Below are 15,360 nucleotides of genomic sequence, written 5' to 3'. Positions count from 1 at the left end.
CAGGGCTGGAATAATCAATATCAGTCTTCTGCCTCCACATCTTGTTCCACTGGAAAGTCTTCAGGGGAAGTAACACTCACGGAGATGTCGTCTTCTGTGATAACAACACCTTCTTCTGGAATACTCCTGCAGGACCTACCCGAGGCTGTTTTACAGTTAACTTTTTATATTTTTAATAAGTAGAAGGAATATCTCTAAAGTATTCATAAACCAGTTAACATCTATTATCATCAAGTACATAATTGCATGTGCTATACTTTTACATGACTGGCAGCACAGTAGGTTTGTTTACACCTGCATTACCACAAACATGGGAGTAATGTGTTGTGCTATGAAGTCACTAGGTGATAGGAATTTTTCTGTTCCATTATAATTTTATGGGACTGTTGTCATACATGCAGTCTGCTGTTGACTGAAACATTGTTTTTTGGCCCATGACTGTTTATTATTAAACCATTGATACTATTCCACTGGTCCCTGGGGCTCCCTATTTATATTTTTTACATCTTTATTCCTCTCTATGCTTCAGTTTGGGTAATTTCTATTGATCTGTCTTAAAATTCAAGGATCTTTTCTTTTCTTGTGTCCTGTCTGCAGTTAATCCAATCCAGTGAGTTTTTGATTTAGAGTATTGTGTTTTCTAGTTCTAAGATTTCCATTTGATTTTTTTCCTAAGGTTTCCAGATTGTTCCTAAAATTCCCTATTTTTCCATTATATCTGTCATTTCCTCTAGACTCTTTAACATATTTATCATAGTTATTTTAAAGTTCCTGCCTGCTACACTATTCACAATAGCAAAGACTTGGAACCAACCCAAATGTCCAACAATGATAGACTGGATTAAGAAAATGTGGCACATATACACCATGGAATACTATGCAGCCATAAAAAATGATGAGTTCCTGTCCTTTGTAGGGACATGGATGAAACTGGAAATCATCATTCTCAGTAAACTATTGCAAGGACAAAAAACCAAACACCGCATGTTCTCACTCATAGATGGGAATTGAACAATGAGAACACATGGACACAGGAAGGGGAACATCACACTCTGGGGACTGTTGTGGGGTGGGGGGAGTAGGGAGGGATAGCATTAGGAGATATACGTAATGCTAAATGACGAGTTAATGGGTGCAGCACACCAGCATGATACATGTATACATATGTAACTAACCTGCACATTGTGCACATGTACCCTAAAACTTAAAGTATAATAAAAAAAAAAAGTTCCTGCCTGCTAATTGCAATATTGGGGCCATTTCTGTGTCTGTTTATATTAAGTGATAATTCTCTTGGTATAGATCAAATTTTTCTATTTCTTTGCATGAAATTTTTTTTTTACTGTGTATTAGACATTGGTGGAAGATATGTTGAAGAGACTCTTAATTCTGTTGTTTCTTTATAATAAAGGTTAAGTTTGGTTCTAGAATGTGGTTAGATTGTTGGTGGTTCATTTTGAACTATAGAAGTCTTGATTTTTAAACTACATTAGGGAAGGTCTATTTCAGCATTTTTCTTAGCCCTAGGCTGAATATTTTAGTCCTGAGACACAGTGTTTACTCTGAAGGCTTGTCCCTTATGAAGTTCCAGTAGAAACTCAGGTGTTTACCCAGCCCATCCAACTCGTTAGAATTCAGATGGCAAACTCTCTCCCATGTGGTGTGTGGTAACTGAAATTTCGGCTCAGGTGTTTGAGCTTTCCAGCTGTTGTTTTGTCTCTGGGCTCCTTGTAGGCTCTCCTATAGATGTATAATTAAGGGATCAACCAAAGAGTTCAGAGGAGTTTATTTGCAGATTTAGGGGCTTCTTGTTTCTGAATTCCTCTTTTCTGACATTTTTCCCTTTAGTTTCCAGCTATTCTAGCAGTTCCAAACTGTCTGCTGAGTCCTCAGGCAGATACAACTACAGTTTTCTGCTTGAGTTCTGGCTGTCCAGTGCCATACAGACGGCCCTCATGGGAAAAGCCATTTAAACATGAATCTTGTCCATTATGGTTCCTTTTTTCAAGGATCAAATACTCTAGACTTTATTCTTGATTTTGGTCTTCTTCCAGTGCTTTTGAACAGTTGCTTTAAATATTTCGTCAATTGTTTATTATCATCATCTGCAGGAAGGTTAGTCCAATACAAGCCACTGTGCCGTAACTAGAGCCAGAACTTCATCAAAAGTTTCTAAGCTGAGGAGTCACAAGAGTAGACGTAGGCTTTAAGAAGGTCATTCTGGCAGATGTGTGATAACCTGTAGCAGGGGAGCAAGAATGAAGGTAGGAAGACAAAATAAGACTATTACCAGAGTCCCTGGTAGATGATGGTTATTTAGACTCAATGATGAAAGAGGAGACTGGTCATGACAAGCAATGGATGAGTTTGAGATACATTTTTGGCAAGATTTGGTGATAAGCAGGGGATGAGAAAAAAGGGGAAGTCAAGGATAACTCTCAGATTTCTTGTTTGAAAGACTGGGTGATTAACACCACTTACCAAAATAGGGAATACCAGAGAAAGATGAGATTTGGGACAAAAATCAAATTTCCTTTTGGATGCAAGTCTCAAGATGACAATAGAATAATTATCCAGTAAACAATTGAATTTGTAAGTCTGAAGCTCAGGGAAAAGGTCTCATTTAATAGGTCTGGCTGCTACAACTTGAGTGAGATGTGCACATGCAGAGTGAAGGAATGCTACCTAGGGGACTGAGAACTGACAAAAGCTGGTTGGAGTTGGATGTTGACTTTCTGAATTCTAGGTGAAACTACTGGATAAGAGAGATGAGAGGCCAGCAAAATCAGCCTACTTATAATTGGGATGTTTTAAGGAGGTTAACTGTGGCTGCTTTTTCCCCCTCTGGATACAGGGTTACAAGGAAGAAAATAACACAGGTGAATGTTGTGGGAGATGTTTGCCTACGGCTTGCACCATTCAGCTAAGAGGAGGACAGATCATGACACTGAAGGTAGGAGCAAGCTGAATGCAGGGCTCCCTCACATATCACCATCTTGCTTCCTTTTTTGGAAATTTTTCTTAAAGGAAGAGGGGCTAAGTTTGGTTCAGTATTGGCTTCTTTTTCTATTTATTTCTGATTATATAAAGAAAAGATAGATGACTTATTGCAGGCACAGAATTTTCTCTTTTATTTAGTTATTTTGTTGCTCTTCTTGACAAGAGTGTACTTGGTGTAGGGCCTCACAATTTGGAGTTTTTTTTTTCTTTCTTGAGATGGAGTCTCGCTCTGTTGCCAGGCTGGAGTGCAATGTCACGATCTCGGCTCACTGCAACCTCCGCCTCCTGGGTTCAAGCGATTTCCCTGTCTCAGCCTCCCAAGTAGCTGGGACTACAGGCACGCGCCACCACATCCAGCTAATTTTTGTAGTTTTAGTAGAGATGGGATTTCATCATGTTGGCCAGGATGGTCTCGATCTCTTGACCTCGTGATCCGCCCACCTCGGCCTCCCAAAGTGCTGGGATTACAGGTGTGAGCCACCGTGCCTGGCCTGGAGGTGGTTGATCTTTAAGATTTTCTCTAGCCTTGGGCGTCTGTAAGACTGGACAGGCCATCAGCGTGAAACAAACTCTGATCTATGAAGTCCGGACTAGCTGGTGGGGCTGGGAGGTAGTGCCCTTCGTTCGTCTCTAGTTCAGTTATCAACTAGCCAGTTTGCTGTTGCTATATCTCAATCCTTCAAGCATTTAACTGGTCGGAAGAGTCTACATAGCAGCCCTGTTCATAGGATACAAGCTGTAAAACTGGGACTCCACTTCCGGTCTGTGTTCTGGGTGTGGGGGCTTTATTATACACTGTCTTGTTGTTTCATGGTTCTGCAGATTGTTTCATCATCTCCATGGAGTCAAGCTCATGGTTTGAAGTGGCTTTGTGAACCGAACACTGTCTCTGACTTTACCCACTCCTCTTTCCTTCCAGCGTGATGAGACGCTCCAGGATGGCTGTGATACTCACTTCTGCAAGGTCAATGAGAGAGGAGAGTACTTCTGGGAGAAGAGGGTCACAGGCTGCCCACCCTTTGATGAACACAAGTGTCTGGCTGAGGGAGTGAGTACTCATTCTGCTTTCCTCTTTACTGTCTCAATCTCTAAGAACAAGATTCTTCTGAATAGCGTGCATCCCAGCTCCGGCATAATTTCTCAGTGTCTGAGGCACATCTCTGGCCTAGTTGAAGAATCAGTGAGATTATGAAATCAAAGCCTACGGAGAGATAAAATTCTCTGCAATATAGGGTGTTTTAAAAAAATATTTTCCTTAAGGGAGGCTGAGTGTGTGATTCTTGAATAAAATGTGAGATCAAACTGATTTTTAGTCTTCCTGGGAATGAAGATCCTGATGACTCAACTGGAAGAGAATTCAGAATCGTCAAAATTGTTTCAGCCTGGTCAGGTAGGGTGGTCAAGCTGCTCATATATATGATAGGAAAGCATAGTTTACATCTGGGCACTTAAGCACAGGGCTGTGAGTTCAGAGCTAAAAATTGGCCCGGAGTGACCTGAAAGCTGTCTACTCTGTACTGTTTGTGCCTAACCTGCAATTTTGCTGTTTTCTTAGGGTAAAATTATGAAAATTCCAGGCACCTGCTGTGACACATGTGAGTACGTTACTAATATCTTGTCCCTTGAAACCCATCAGAGCAAGTCTAGGGGCTCTTTGCAGCTTGCTCCTTGAAACCCATTAGCAAGCCCCATGACTGTTCTTTGGAGTAAGCTTTATTTCAGAAAGATATTTCGTGACCACTGGTCAGTCATTATGTTCAGTCTTGCAGGGAGCAGCCTCCCCTCCTTGGATGTCATCAGACTGCCCTCTTGAACTCCCTTTTAGATCCCATGGAGCAATCTCTTTCCCCTTTTCCTGCAAACTCACTCCTGTCTCCAGCTTCTTATGTGCCTTTTCCCTCATAGGATCTTTGATTGCTCATAGTCCTATCCTGGGACGATATGTTCCCTCTCTAACCAAAGCTTCTTGAAGACAGGCACCTTGGATCTATGATCCTGACAGAGTAGACTCTCAACACATGTCTATTCGTGAGTGTGCTAAAGCTATCTCAAAGAGAAAGCGAAGCCACCAGCTGGCTGACAGCAGCCCACACGTGCTGTAGGGGCTGGTCTAAGTTTATCGCCCCCTCTTCTTCACTCTGAGCTCCTCTTTACCTCGTAGTTATGTCCTACCGATTGGTTCTCATTGCTCACAGCAGCAGCTTTGGAGACGAGACACAAATCTGCCCATCAGACAGTGTTCTTCCCATACATGCTTGTGTTCATGAGCACAAATAACTTTCAGGATCCCAATGATAATGCCATAGTTTCTGAATATAGAATTACTTGCCTGGACTAAGATTTTTTGTTTTAGGTTAGGGTTTTTTTTTTTTTGTCCTGGGTTCACAGGTCCATGCTTGTTTACAGATAGAGAAAGGAAGAGTGAAAACGTGAATACCTTCAGTGTTCAATCATTCATTCTTGACAGCCCCTGCAATTGCTGTAACCAAATCTCAGATTGAGGAAGCACTCTGAAAGCATGTCTTTCTATGATTCCCATTTGAATGGTTTAAGAATGTGAAGTCAGGAAACCATCAGAGAAGAAGAATTCTCTCTAGGCACACTGCACGTGGAATTTGATTAGGAGACTGTTACCTACAAAACCACCACAAAGGGTCTTTGTTGGTCAACTCATTCAAGAGGCTTCGAGATCTTTAATAAGGACAATAAGCCAGGCTCATGGCCTTAAATCCACAGCAACATAGTATAGTATGCTGGTCTAAATGTTTTTTTTTTTTAATTCATCCTCTTAATGTAATTGGCAGGCTTTCCCTTTACAATGAAATTATCTGGAAATTAGGAGGCAGACTAATATGTAGTTAGGGTTGATTTAGATTTGGAGACATCTAAGGACAGAAAACTCCCAGTGTTCAGACTGGAATGGTGAGCTGGGATTAAATTTTTGAATTCCCAGTGGGCCAAGTAGAGATTCAGATCCGAATGCCACTAACCCTGTGTGAAAGGAAACCCAGGTCAGCAACCTGGAGTCAGCAGTACCCGAAGAGAGGCCTTCACAAAGGTGCCTAGGGATCTTCTCGGTCCCCAGAGAGGCAGGGTATGCCCTTATATCACCATGACTTCGCCTTTCCTCTTACCCCAAGGCAGGAATGAACAGATAGTAATTTTACTTATTGACTACTTCATTGCCCATTAGCTTCTGAATGTAGTTACAAGCACAAGAGGGTTGCTTTAGCCATGTGGTTTTTAGAGTCTACAATGATAAAAAGGCAAGTCTTCCTCATCTTACATCACCATAGCACAGTGAATTTAGGCTCTTCTTGCAATTAAAATTGTACCATTAAGTGAGTTATGTCCAGCAATAACTATATCTCTGCATATTTCGGGCCAGGAACAGCTGAGGTGAACCAGGATAACTGAATTCCCTCCCTGTGGCTGGCTTTATTTGGTTACTGTGAAAGGGACCTATTTCCAGCCCAGTGAGGGCACTGGGGCTGAAGAGTGTTCTCTAGGACCCCAGCCAGTCCTCAAGTTTCACCTCTCACCTGTCCTGTAGGTGAGGAGCCTGAGTGCAACGACATCACTGCCAGGCTGCAGTATGTCAAGGTGGGAAGCTGTAAGTCTGAAGTAGAGGTGGATATCCACTACTGCCAGGTAAGGGCTCTGTTTCAATAAGGGCTGGGTGCGGAGGGCTGAGCCTCTGTGTTCGGATACCTATCCTTAGTTACATTCTAGAAGGATCTGGAAAATTCGCAGGGAAGAGAAGGGAAATAAACTGGAAGCATTTTTTTTTAAGCAAATGTTTTATTGAAGTAACTGGAAATTTTTGACTCCAGGAAAAAAACAAAAATGGAGGAAAGACTCAGCAGATCCTTTACAGAAAATGGAGAGTTATTTATGCAAGCTGGGGGCCACAATTCTTGAAGATCAATCAAACATATATAAAATTTTCCTGCATAAAACATGCATAATCAGACATAAAACATTTTATGCATTAACATGCATAAAAATTGCAGCTAGAGGGGTGTGGGTATGATATTATTACCATAGAGAAGAGGACATGTCAGACCTATGATCTTCATTTACAAATTGCCTAGCTGTCCTGGGTGCTTCTGGGTGAGATCAGACCTGCCTTGCTTGGAGGGGGTCAGGGAGAAAGCAGGCTGCCCCAGAGCCCTGCCTAAGCCAGGACTTCCCACCCTTGTGAAGCTCCCGTCTTCCTCTGCTTTCTTGCAGGGCAAATGTGCCAGCAAAGCCATGTACTCCATTGACATCAACGATGTGCAGGACCAGTGCTCCTGCTGTTCTCCGACACGGACGGAGCCCATGCAGGTGGCCCTGCACTGCACCAATGGCTCTGTTGTGTACCATGAGGTTCTCAATGCCATGGAGTGCAAATGCTCCCCCAGGAAGTGCAGCAAGTGAGGCTGCTGCACCTGCATGGGTGCCTGCTGCTGCCTGCCTTGGACTGACGGCCAGGCCAGAGTGCTGCCAGTCCTCTGCATGTTCTGCTCTTGTGCCCTTCTGAGCCCACAATAAAGGCTGAGCTCTTATCTTGCAAAAGGCTGCTGGTGCACTGTGTCGTAGGGCTGAGATGGCAACGGTGGGCAGGGGCTGAGTTCTGAGACTGGTTCTGAGGAAGGAAGCACAGGCTCCATCTGCAAGCCTCAGTGTCAGTGTGAGATACTGCCAACCTCCAGGGAAGAGTGATGTCTTTGCCTCCAGGGGTGGGAAAGGCATAGCATGGGGTAGGCCTCTTCTGAAACTCAGCACAAAGTAAAAGGGATTTTCCCAGCAACACTGGATTCTCCAGTCTCTGAATGGAGGGGCTTCTGAACATAGCAGAGGGGTGGGTCCTGGAGCCAGGCTCCTGCTGAGATAGATACTACTGTTGTCACATGGCTGGCAGTGTGGAGAAGGTGTCTGACCAGGTGTGCAAGGATTTCTCTGAGCCCATGGCTCACAGAGTTCCTGTGTACCCATAGTGGCCCCTGTGGGAGGGAGAGGTGCTAAGGACTGATGGGGACCTGGAAGCAGAGTGCTCGCAGGTGCAGTAGTGTGGTCCCCCAACTCAGCCTGAGGCCATGAGCCCCAGATTTGGAGGCAGACCTGGGCTCCACACATGGCCCTTGCTCAGCTGTGTGGCCTCAAAGAAGCCCCTTGGTGGTTCTCAGACTCAGTTTCCTCATCTGGAAAACAGGAGTGTTGTTCTCACTCATGAGGTGGTGAGGATAAACAACCTCAGCCTAAAATAGGGCCTGCAAGTCCTTAGGTAACTGTAAATTGCTCTGTAATCATGTAAGAAGTGGCGAGAATAACAATGGGGAGATCAAGGCTTTCGGTAGGGAATAAGAGACTCTAATGTTAACAGCAGAGCATTAGGGATTTCCTTTGTGGTGAGGGCTGGACCGGCTGGGTTTCTTTCAGGCTTTATGCTTGATGCCAAGATCCTACGTACTCCAGACATCCTTCAGTGGAAGAGGAAGTGGTGTAGATAACACCAAACATCATCCAGTCCCCAAATCACTAACTGGTACTGTCACTTGCAGTTAGAGATGGTCCTTCCTTAAAATTTATGGAAGAATTTTCATGTACATGCTGGCAAGATGGTGGGGACTCTTGCTGGGGAGAATACCCATGAGGAAGAAGGGGATGTCCTGGATTACAAGAATTTGATGAAGAATTGATTTTCATTCCAAATACTTTTGACACAGGAGAGACTCAGCTCATTGAAAGTACTGGATAATGGAATCAAAAGGGACTTAGACATCATCTAGTCCACTGTCCCTCCTCCACTCCTTTACAAGTGATGAAAGCAGCTCAGAGAATTCAAGTGACTTGCCAAAGGTCATAACTGCTGGGTGGCAGGGCCAGGTTCAGAACCCAGGTGCCTTGACACCTGGATAAGGACTCCCAGGCCACCCCATCAGAGCCACACCATCCCTGTCGCTTACACTCCTCCCGTGCTGACATGGGGACCAGTGACTGCTGCATCCTTAAGTTCCCACCACTTCTGTTACTGCCTGAGCTTAACCTTAAGAGAAGCCACATTACAGGAAAATGGCATAGATTATGCTGAGTAGGCTTGGTGGGGAGTTTAGTGGGGCAGAAGGGAGGAAGAATGGATAGAAGTTTTATATAACTACTCGGTAATTCAAAGGTTACTCTCTCTCCATCCATCACCCCACTCCCAACTTTGGGTAGCCTCTAAGGTCTCTCTTGGTAGGAAACCAGATCCAGGGACAGGGAATTAACTGTCACTCTTCTGACTGATTGCCTAACACTCTAGCTGGGGACAAGGTGTTATTGGAGGCATCAGCTCTGGAGAAATTCAGCAGGAAGGCTACCACTGCAGCATAGGTCGTTGATTTTCCAACTGCCTGTGTCTTGCTAGCTTGAACTTCTCATGTTTACTGATATGTCATTTTACCGTCAAGAAAAAAGCTGAATCGGAAAACTGCATGTTTTGATTATTTAAAAAAAACCCAAAACGATGGAAGAGAGCTGGGTAAAAAGGATGCAAGAAGAGAAACTTGTGGGGCTAGGGTGTGCGGAGCGGTGTCTCGGCAGTCTTCTTTTATTTACAGGTATTCCAAAGGCACTATCTGTACCTGGTTTCAGGGACCCTCTTTTTTACTCACCCTCAGACCAGGCAAGACAGAGTGCCCCAAAGTGGATGTTTTAAGGGGAGTCTCAAGGAAGGAGTATACAGACACTAAGAAACTGCTGGAGGGAAAGAAGAAAGGGAATGAATGAAAGAGCAATGGTGACCATTTTTCAATCGTTTGGGGATTGAAAAGACATGATAACAGTCCCTGGAAGTAGACAGGGAGAAAGGGGTTGTTAGGGACAGAAAGGAGCAGAATAGCAGAGTGTTATGCCACAGACTCCAGGGCAGGCTGCCTGCTTTGGAATCCTAGGATCCTCTTAGAGGCAAGTTACTTGCCATTTAACACTGCAGTTCTCTCATCTGTAAAATGGGCACACTGCAGTGATTGCCTCATATACTTATTGTTAGGATTAAAATAACTACCATAGGGAAAGCACTGAGAAGGGTGTTGGGTGGAGAGGAAGTCCTGTAGAAGCATTAGCCGGTAGTACTTGCAGTGGATGGAATAAAGGCCTGGGTTGGGACATCACATCTTGTGGTTTTCCTTCTGCTCTGCCCTCGACTGTGGTGTCACTTACTCCCCTTTGCTTCCCCAGGCTCCTTCTCTATAAAGTGGGATCTATCATGACCAGCCTACCTTATCAATATAGGAGAGAAAATCTTCATGCCTGAAGGTCAGTGATCACAAATGGCATACTTGACCTTAACATAGTAATTCTTCATTTTGGGGGTCCATGGTATTAATGAACTTGTTTTACTTCTGTGCATCTTGGAGTTGCAGATTCCATCGTGCAGAAGGGCCCTTTGGAGGTTTTCCCTCCCATCCCCCTGCCCAGGTCCGTGAACTGTCCCGGGGAGATGGCACTCCTCTTCCCCTCTGGGGATGGAGCTTCCATCATCTACTCCCTCAACCTTCCTTAACCCTCCTAGCGTCTCATGGGAGAGCTCTCATAAAATGGACCCCTCCTCCTGCCTCTGGCAGCCCCTCCTGTTCTGCGGTCCCTTGTGCACCTACTACCTGCCTCTTCTCCCTTTTGTCCGTCCTGCTTAACCGAGGACAGCTGGTCTCCACCTAGTATGGAGACAGGTGTGGGAGATCCGCCGTCCAGGGGCTCGCCCCCACTCCCGCCCCAGGGCTAACTCCTGGACAGTGGATGACCCTTTGGGGCGGCGGGAAGAAGGTTTTGCTGGCAGGATTGGAAACTAATCAGCCAGACAGTTCATGAGATAATCCGGCTGAATTTTTACACTCGAAGCAGGTTGTGGGGCGTTGCCCCGGCTCTGGGGGAGCAGGGAGCGTTTACTGTCTCGCCCCTCAGCCCCACGGACCCGAGTGTGTCCTGGACTCAACCCGGCCGCGGGACCGCGCTCCATTCTCGACGCCCCGCTCCCAGCGCCCGGGCGCCCAGGGCGCAGCGGGGAGAGCTGGGCTGTGGCTGCGCGGCGCCGGCGGCCGGGAGGGATGGGGGAGGAGGAGGCGGCAGCCGGCGAGGGGCGGGCGCGCCGGGACGCAGCTGAGCCGCGATGGAATTAGCCCCGCGGCGGCATAAGCCTGCCCAGAAGCGCGCGGCCGCGGGCCGGCGGGGTCTGCGTCCACATCATGGCGACTCCCGGGCCGCGCGGTGAGTTTTCCGGCTGGACCTAGTCCTGGTCTCCTACAGGTGGTAGGAGGGAGGGAGTGAAGGAGGCGGCATCCGAACTCCCACCCTTCGGGATTGGGGAACCCCAAGGGAGCCTGGGCAGGGTGGTGCGGAAAGTTGACCCCGTTTTTCCAGGGTAGGGACTCTGAGGGACGTCTATGTAATTTCCGAGACTTTTTTTTTTTTTTTTTTTTTTTTTAAACTCAAGGAGAGGGAAGGTAGGACAACAGAGGTTTGGGGCGGCCGCTTCTCTGTGATTGGTTACCAATCCCCACCTCTGTGATGTTGCCTCTCCTTGTTACAAGTCCTGGGGACGTTTAGCCTACAGCATCTGAAGGTAAGTAAACAACCAGCCGGACTGGGTTTAACTCAGCAACGGTCCACTGAGGACAGAGCAAATTTGACTTTGGCATCCCTGGAGTGGCCTCTCAGTTTCAGAAGTTTTTTCCAGTGTCTTACCCAAAACTGCATTCAGGAAGGGTTCCAAGATCAGGCATTTACACCCCAGGCTGCAGGGAAACACAGCTATACCTTCCCTAGGGACTTTTCTTAGAAGAAAAGCAAATTGAGGTGGAGTATGGAGAAGGAAGACGTTATTTTATTGCTTTTGGGCAGGACTGACTTTGCCTGGGACAGGGACTGTGTCGGCTGTTGTGTTTCTGGTCATTCTTGAGACAGGCATGAAGAGGGAGGTGCCCGCTCCTTTGGCATGAACAATGAGCTGAGTGCACTGGGAGGTGGTGTCAGTCACAGTCCTGATACTTTGTGAGCAGATGTGGGGAAATATCACCCCGGGACCATGTGGAACCTCGTCTGGGACAGAAGGTCCCACTGAGCAAGGTCGGGTCTCAGCCCAAAGGCAGGTGGCAGGTGGAGGGAGGATCTTAGACAAGGCGAAGGTGCTTCCAGAGGACTGTGGTCCTCTTGGCCTTCCACCTGCCTGGACTTTGTCCTTGGGGCCTGGCATCAGAGCCCCTGCCCAGTCTCTCTGTCACCCTGGCTCAGCTGCTGGGCATCCAGGGCTCATTTGCTCCTCTCAGTGTGTCTTAACGTGCACCCGTCATTTCCGGAGCCAAGCACCTGATTCGATCCTTTCCAGCAATTGCTTCTGCTCTCTGAGTTGCCTCTATGTGGGTACCAGAGCCACTCTGCTGGTTGACTGTAGAGGCTGTGTGAGGGGTAAGGGTGGGATCCAAACACACACCTCAAGTTCTAGTCCAGTTTCCAGGTGTGCCATCTCTTCATCTTCCATTGTGGGGCAAGGCTGCAGGGTGAGAGGCATTTGGGCCTACTGGGGAGTGTGTCTATAATTTTCTTTAACAAAGACCTAATTTTCTGGAAAGCTACCCATTCTGTGGACCCCTTCGGTGGGCTGAGAGAAGCCCATCCCACCCTATGTATGACGTTGCTAGAGCACATGCATAGCAGGTATTTGGCTGCTAGGGACGGCGTTATTGTCTCTAGTACACAGTAGAATCCATCTGTATTGTTTAAAAATTGTTTTAAAAATTTCAGTAGTTTTTAGGGTACAGGGTTTTGTTTTTGGTTACATGGGTAAGTTCTTTGGTGGTGAATTCTGAGATTTTAGTGCCTCCTCACCCGAGCAGTGTACATTGTGCCCAATATGTAATCTTTTATCCCTTACCCCTCCTCCCAACCTTACCGGCTGAGTCCCCAAAGTCCATGATATCATTCTTATGTCTTTGCATCCTCATAGCATAACTCCCACTTATGAATGAGAACATATGATATTTATTTACCCATTCCTGAGTTACTTCACTTACAATAATGGCCTCTAGCTCATCCAATTTGCTGCAAAAGACTTATTTTGTTTCTTTTCATGGCTGAATAGTATTACACACACACACACACACTCAAACACAGACATCCCACATTTTCTTTATCCACTTGTTGGTTAATGGGCACTTAAGTTGGTTCCCTATCTTTGCAATTGTGAATTGAGCTGCTATAAATATACATGTGCATGTGTCTTTTTATATAATGACTTCATTTTCTTTAGGTAGATACCCAGTAGTGGGATTGCTGGATCTAATGGTAGTTCTACTTTTAGTTCTTTAAAGACTCTCCATACTGTTTTTCTATAGTGGTTGTACTAGTTTACATCCTCACCTGCAGTGTTAAAGTGTTCCCTTTTCATCACATCCATGCTGACATCTACTAAAATTTTTGACTTTTTAGTTATAGCCATTCTTGCAGCAGTAAGGTGGGTTATCTCATTGTGGTTTTAATTTGCATTTCCCTGATGATTAGTGATGCTGAACATTTTTTCATATGTTTGTTGGCTGTTTATATATCTTCTTTTGAGAAATGTCTATTCTCCATCCCTATTCGTAGCTAAGCGGTTAGCGAAGGCCTCTCTTAGGAGATGAATTTGAACAGAGATTGCATTAAATAAAGGAACAAGCTATGCAGATATCTGGATAATTATCTAGCAAAGGAAGTAAAGGCAAAAGAACCCATGGCAAGGAGATGGTTGGGCTGTGGAGCTTCCCCTGTGGGGAAGCTAAGGGCTGCAGCAGAGGGATCAAGAGGGAGAGAGGTAAGAACCAGCCAGGTTGTGTGGGGTCTTGTGGCTCAGGCCACGTGTTCCTGGCATTCAAAGGGAAAGGGAAGACACTAAGTAACATGGCTGTCATTATCTAATGAAAGGAGACTGGTTTATCTACACTAAAATATCACGAGTTCATGGTGATGTTGATGTAAGACATTGCCCAACATAACGAGCTGTATTTTCATTAGTAGGTTTTTAAAATGAGTATTATTTATCACGTGGGCATTTATCATATTATTTTTAATTTTAAAAGAGGAATGTTTTTGCCTTATTCTTTTCTGGTCCATTCTACCCCATTACACTTTAAAAAATGCTATTTGAAAACCATGAAATTTATATCATAACTAATTAATAGGTTAAACCTGTAATCGTAAAAGTAGTGACTTAGTCATAGGGAACACTCAACGGCTGGTAGTCTATTTGGAGCAGTGACACTGAGTCTCTTTTTCCTTCTCTGTGTAAGAAAGGGACACGCGGCACTCCATCAGGAAGAGTTCTTAGGAAGAGTTCTTAATCACATTTCCATTTGTTATCCTTTCCCTTCAGCCTGCAGAACATCCTGTAGCATTGTTGGAGGTGCAGTTCTGCTGGTGACATTCTCTCAACTTGTGTTATTATGAAAAATGTCTTTATTTCATCCTTATTTTTGAAGGATACTTCATTGGATATAGATGAATGGTTTGATAGCTTTTTTTCCACCCCCAGCCCCAGCCCTCTGGGTATCACTCTTTTGGTCTCCATTGTTTTGATGAGAAGCTAGCCTAAATTCATATTTAAATATTCTTCTATCTTATTAATGTATAATCTCTTTTGAATTTGGTAGTGTTCAAGATTTGATATTCAGTTTTGGTTTTCAGTATTTTGACTCTGATGTATCTAGGTGTGGTTTTCTTTTTTTTTTTCTTAACTTGAGTTTGCTGGACTTCTTAAATCTGTTATTACAAGTTATTGTATTGTATCAAATTTTGAGACAACTTCAGCCACTATTTATTCAACTATTTTTATTTTATTTTTTTTTCTTCTTCAACTATTTTTGATCTGCTTTTCTTTTCTTCTTTTTGTGGAACTCCAGTCACATGAATGTTAGCTTGTTTGGTATTACCCCACTAGTTTCTGAGGTGCTGTTAAATTTTTCCAATCTTTGTCCTCTGCTCTCTAGATTTGATTACTTTTGTTGGATCCGTCTTTAACTTCACTGATCCTTTCTCTGCTGTCTCCAGTTTGCTGTTAATCCCACCCAATGGATTTTTCTTTCCCATAATTGTAATTTTTAATTCTAGGAATTCCATTGAAAAACAACTTTATTGAGATACAATTCACATACCATAAAATGTACCCTTTAAAGGTGTCCAGTTCAGTGGCTGTTGGTATATTCACAGAGTTGTACAACCATCACCACAATCTAGTTTAAAGCATTTGCATCATCCTAAAGAGAAACTTCACACTCAATGGCAGTCACTCATTTTTCCTCCCTCCCCCTAGCCCTTGGCAACCACGAATCCAGTTTCTGTCTCCGTGGATATGCCTATTCTACACATTTT

General features: G+C 44.8%; 2 protein-coding genes across 2 annotated transcripts in view; both read left to right on the top strand.

The window, feature by feature from the left end:
- Positions 1–7,560, top strand: part of VWF (von Willebrand factor) — a 176,120-nt gene extending 168,560 nt beyond the window's left edge. The window contains exons 48-52 of the mRNA XM_031016658.2: positions 2,855–2,953; positions 3,920–4,048; positions 4,556–4,595; positions 6,554–6,651; positions 7,234–7,560. Of these exons, the coding sequence (XP_030872518.2) occupies positions 2,855–2,953; positions 3,920–4,048; positions 4,556–4,595; positions 6,554–6,651; positions 7,234–7,422 (555 nt within the window). The 3' untranslated portion in view covers positions 7,423–7,560. The remainder of the gene's footprint in view (positions 1–2,854; positions 2,954–3,919; positions 4,049–4,555; positions 4,596–6,553; positions 6,652–7,233) is intronic.
- Positions 7,561–10,773: 3,213 nt separating this feature from the next.
- ANO2 (anoctamin 2) overlaps positions 10,774–15,360 on the top strand; it is a 386,124-nt gene continuing 381,537 nt past the window's right edge. The window contains exon 1 of the mRNA XM_031001166.3: positions 10,774–11,229. Within this exon, the coding sequence (XP_030857026.2) occupies positions 11,208–11,229 (22 nt within the window). The 5' untranslated portion in view covers positions 10,774–11,207. The remainder of the gene's footprint in view (positions 11,230–15,360) is intronic.

Source organism: Gorilla gorilla, chromosome 10, assembly GCF_029281585.2.
Source record: "Gorilla gorilla gorilla isolate KB3781 chromosome 10, NHGRI_mGorGor1-v2.1_pri, whole genome shotgun sequence".
NCBI lineage: Eukaryota > Metazoa > Chordata > Mammalia > Primates > Hominidae > Gorilla > Gorilla gorilla.
Note: the sequence above shows the minus strand (reverse complement) of the source record. Positions and strands in the feature narration are given on the sequence as shown.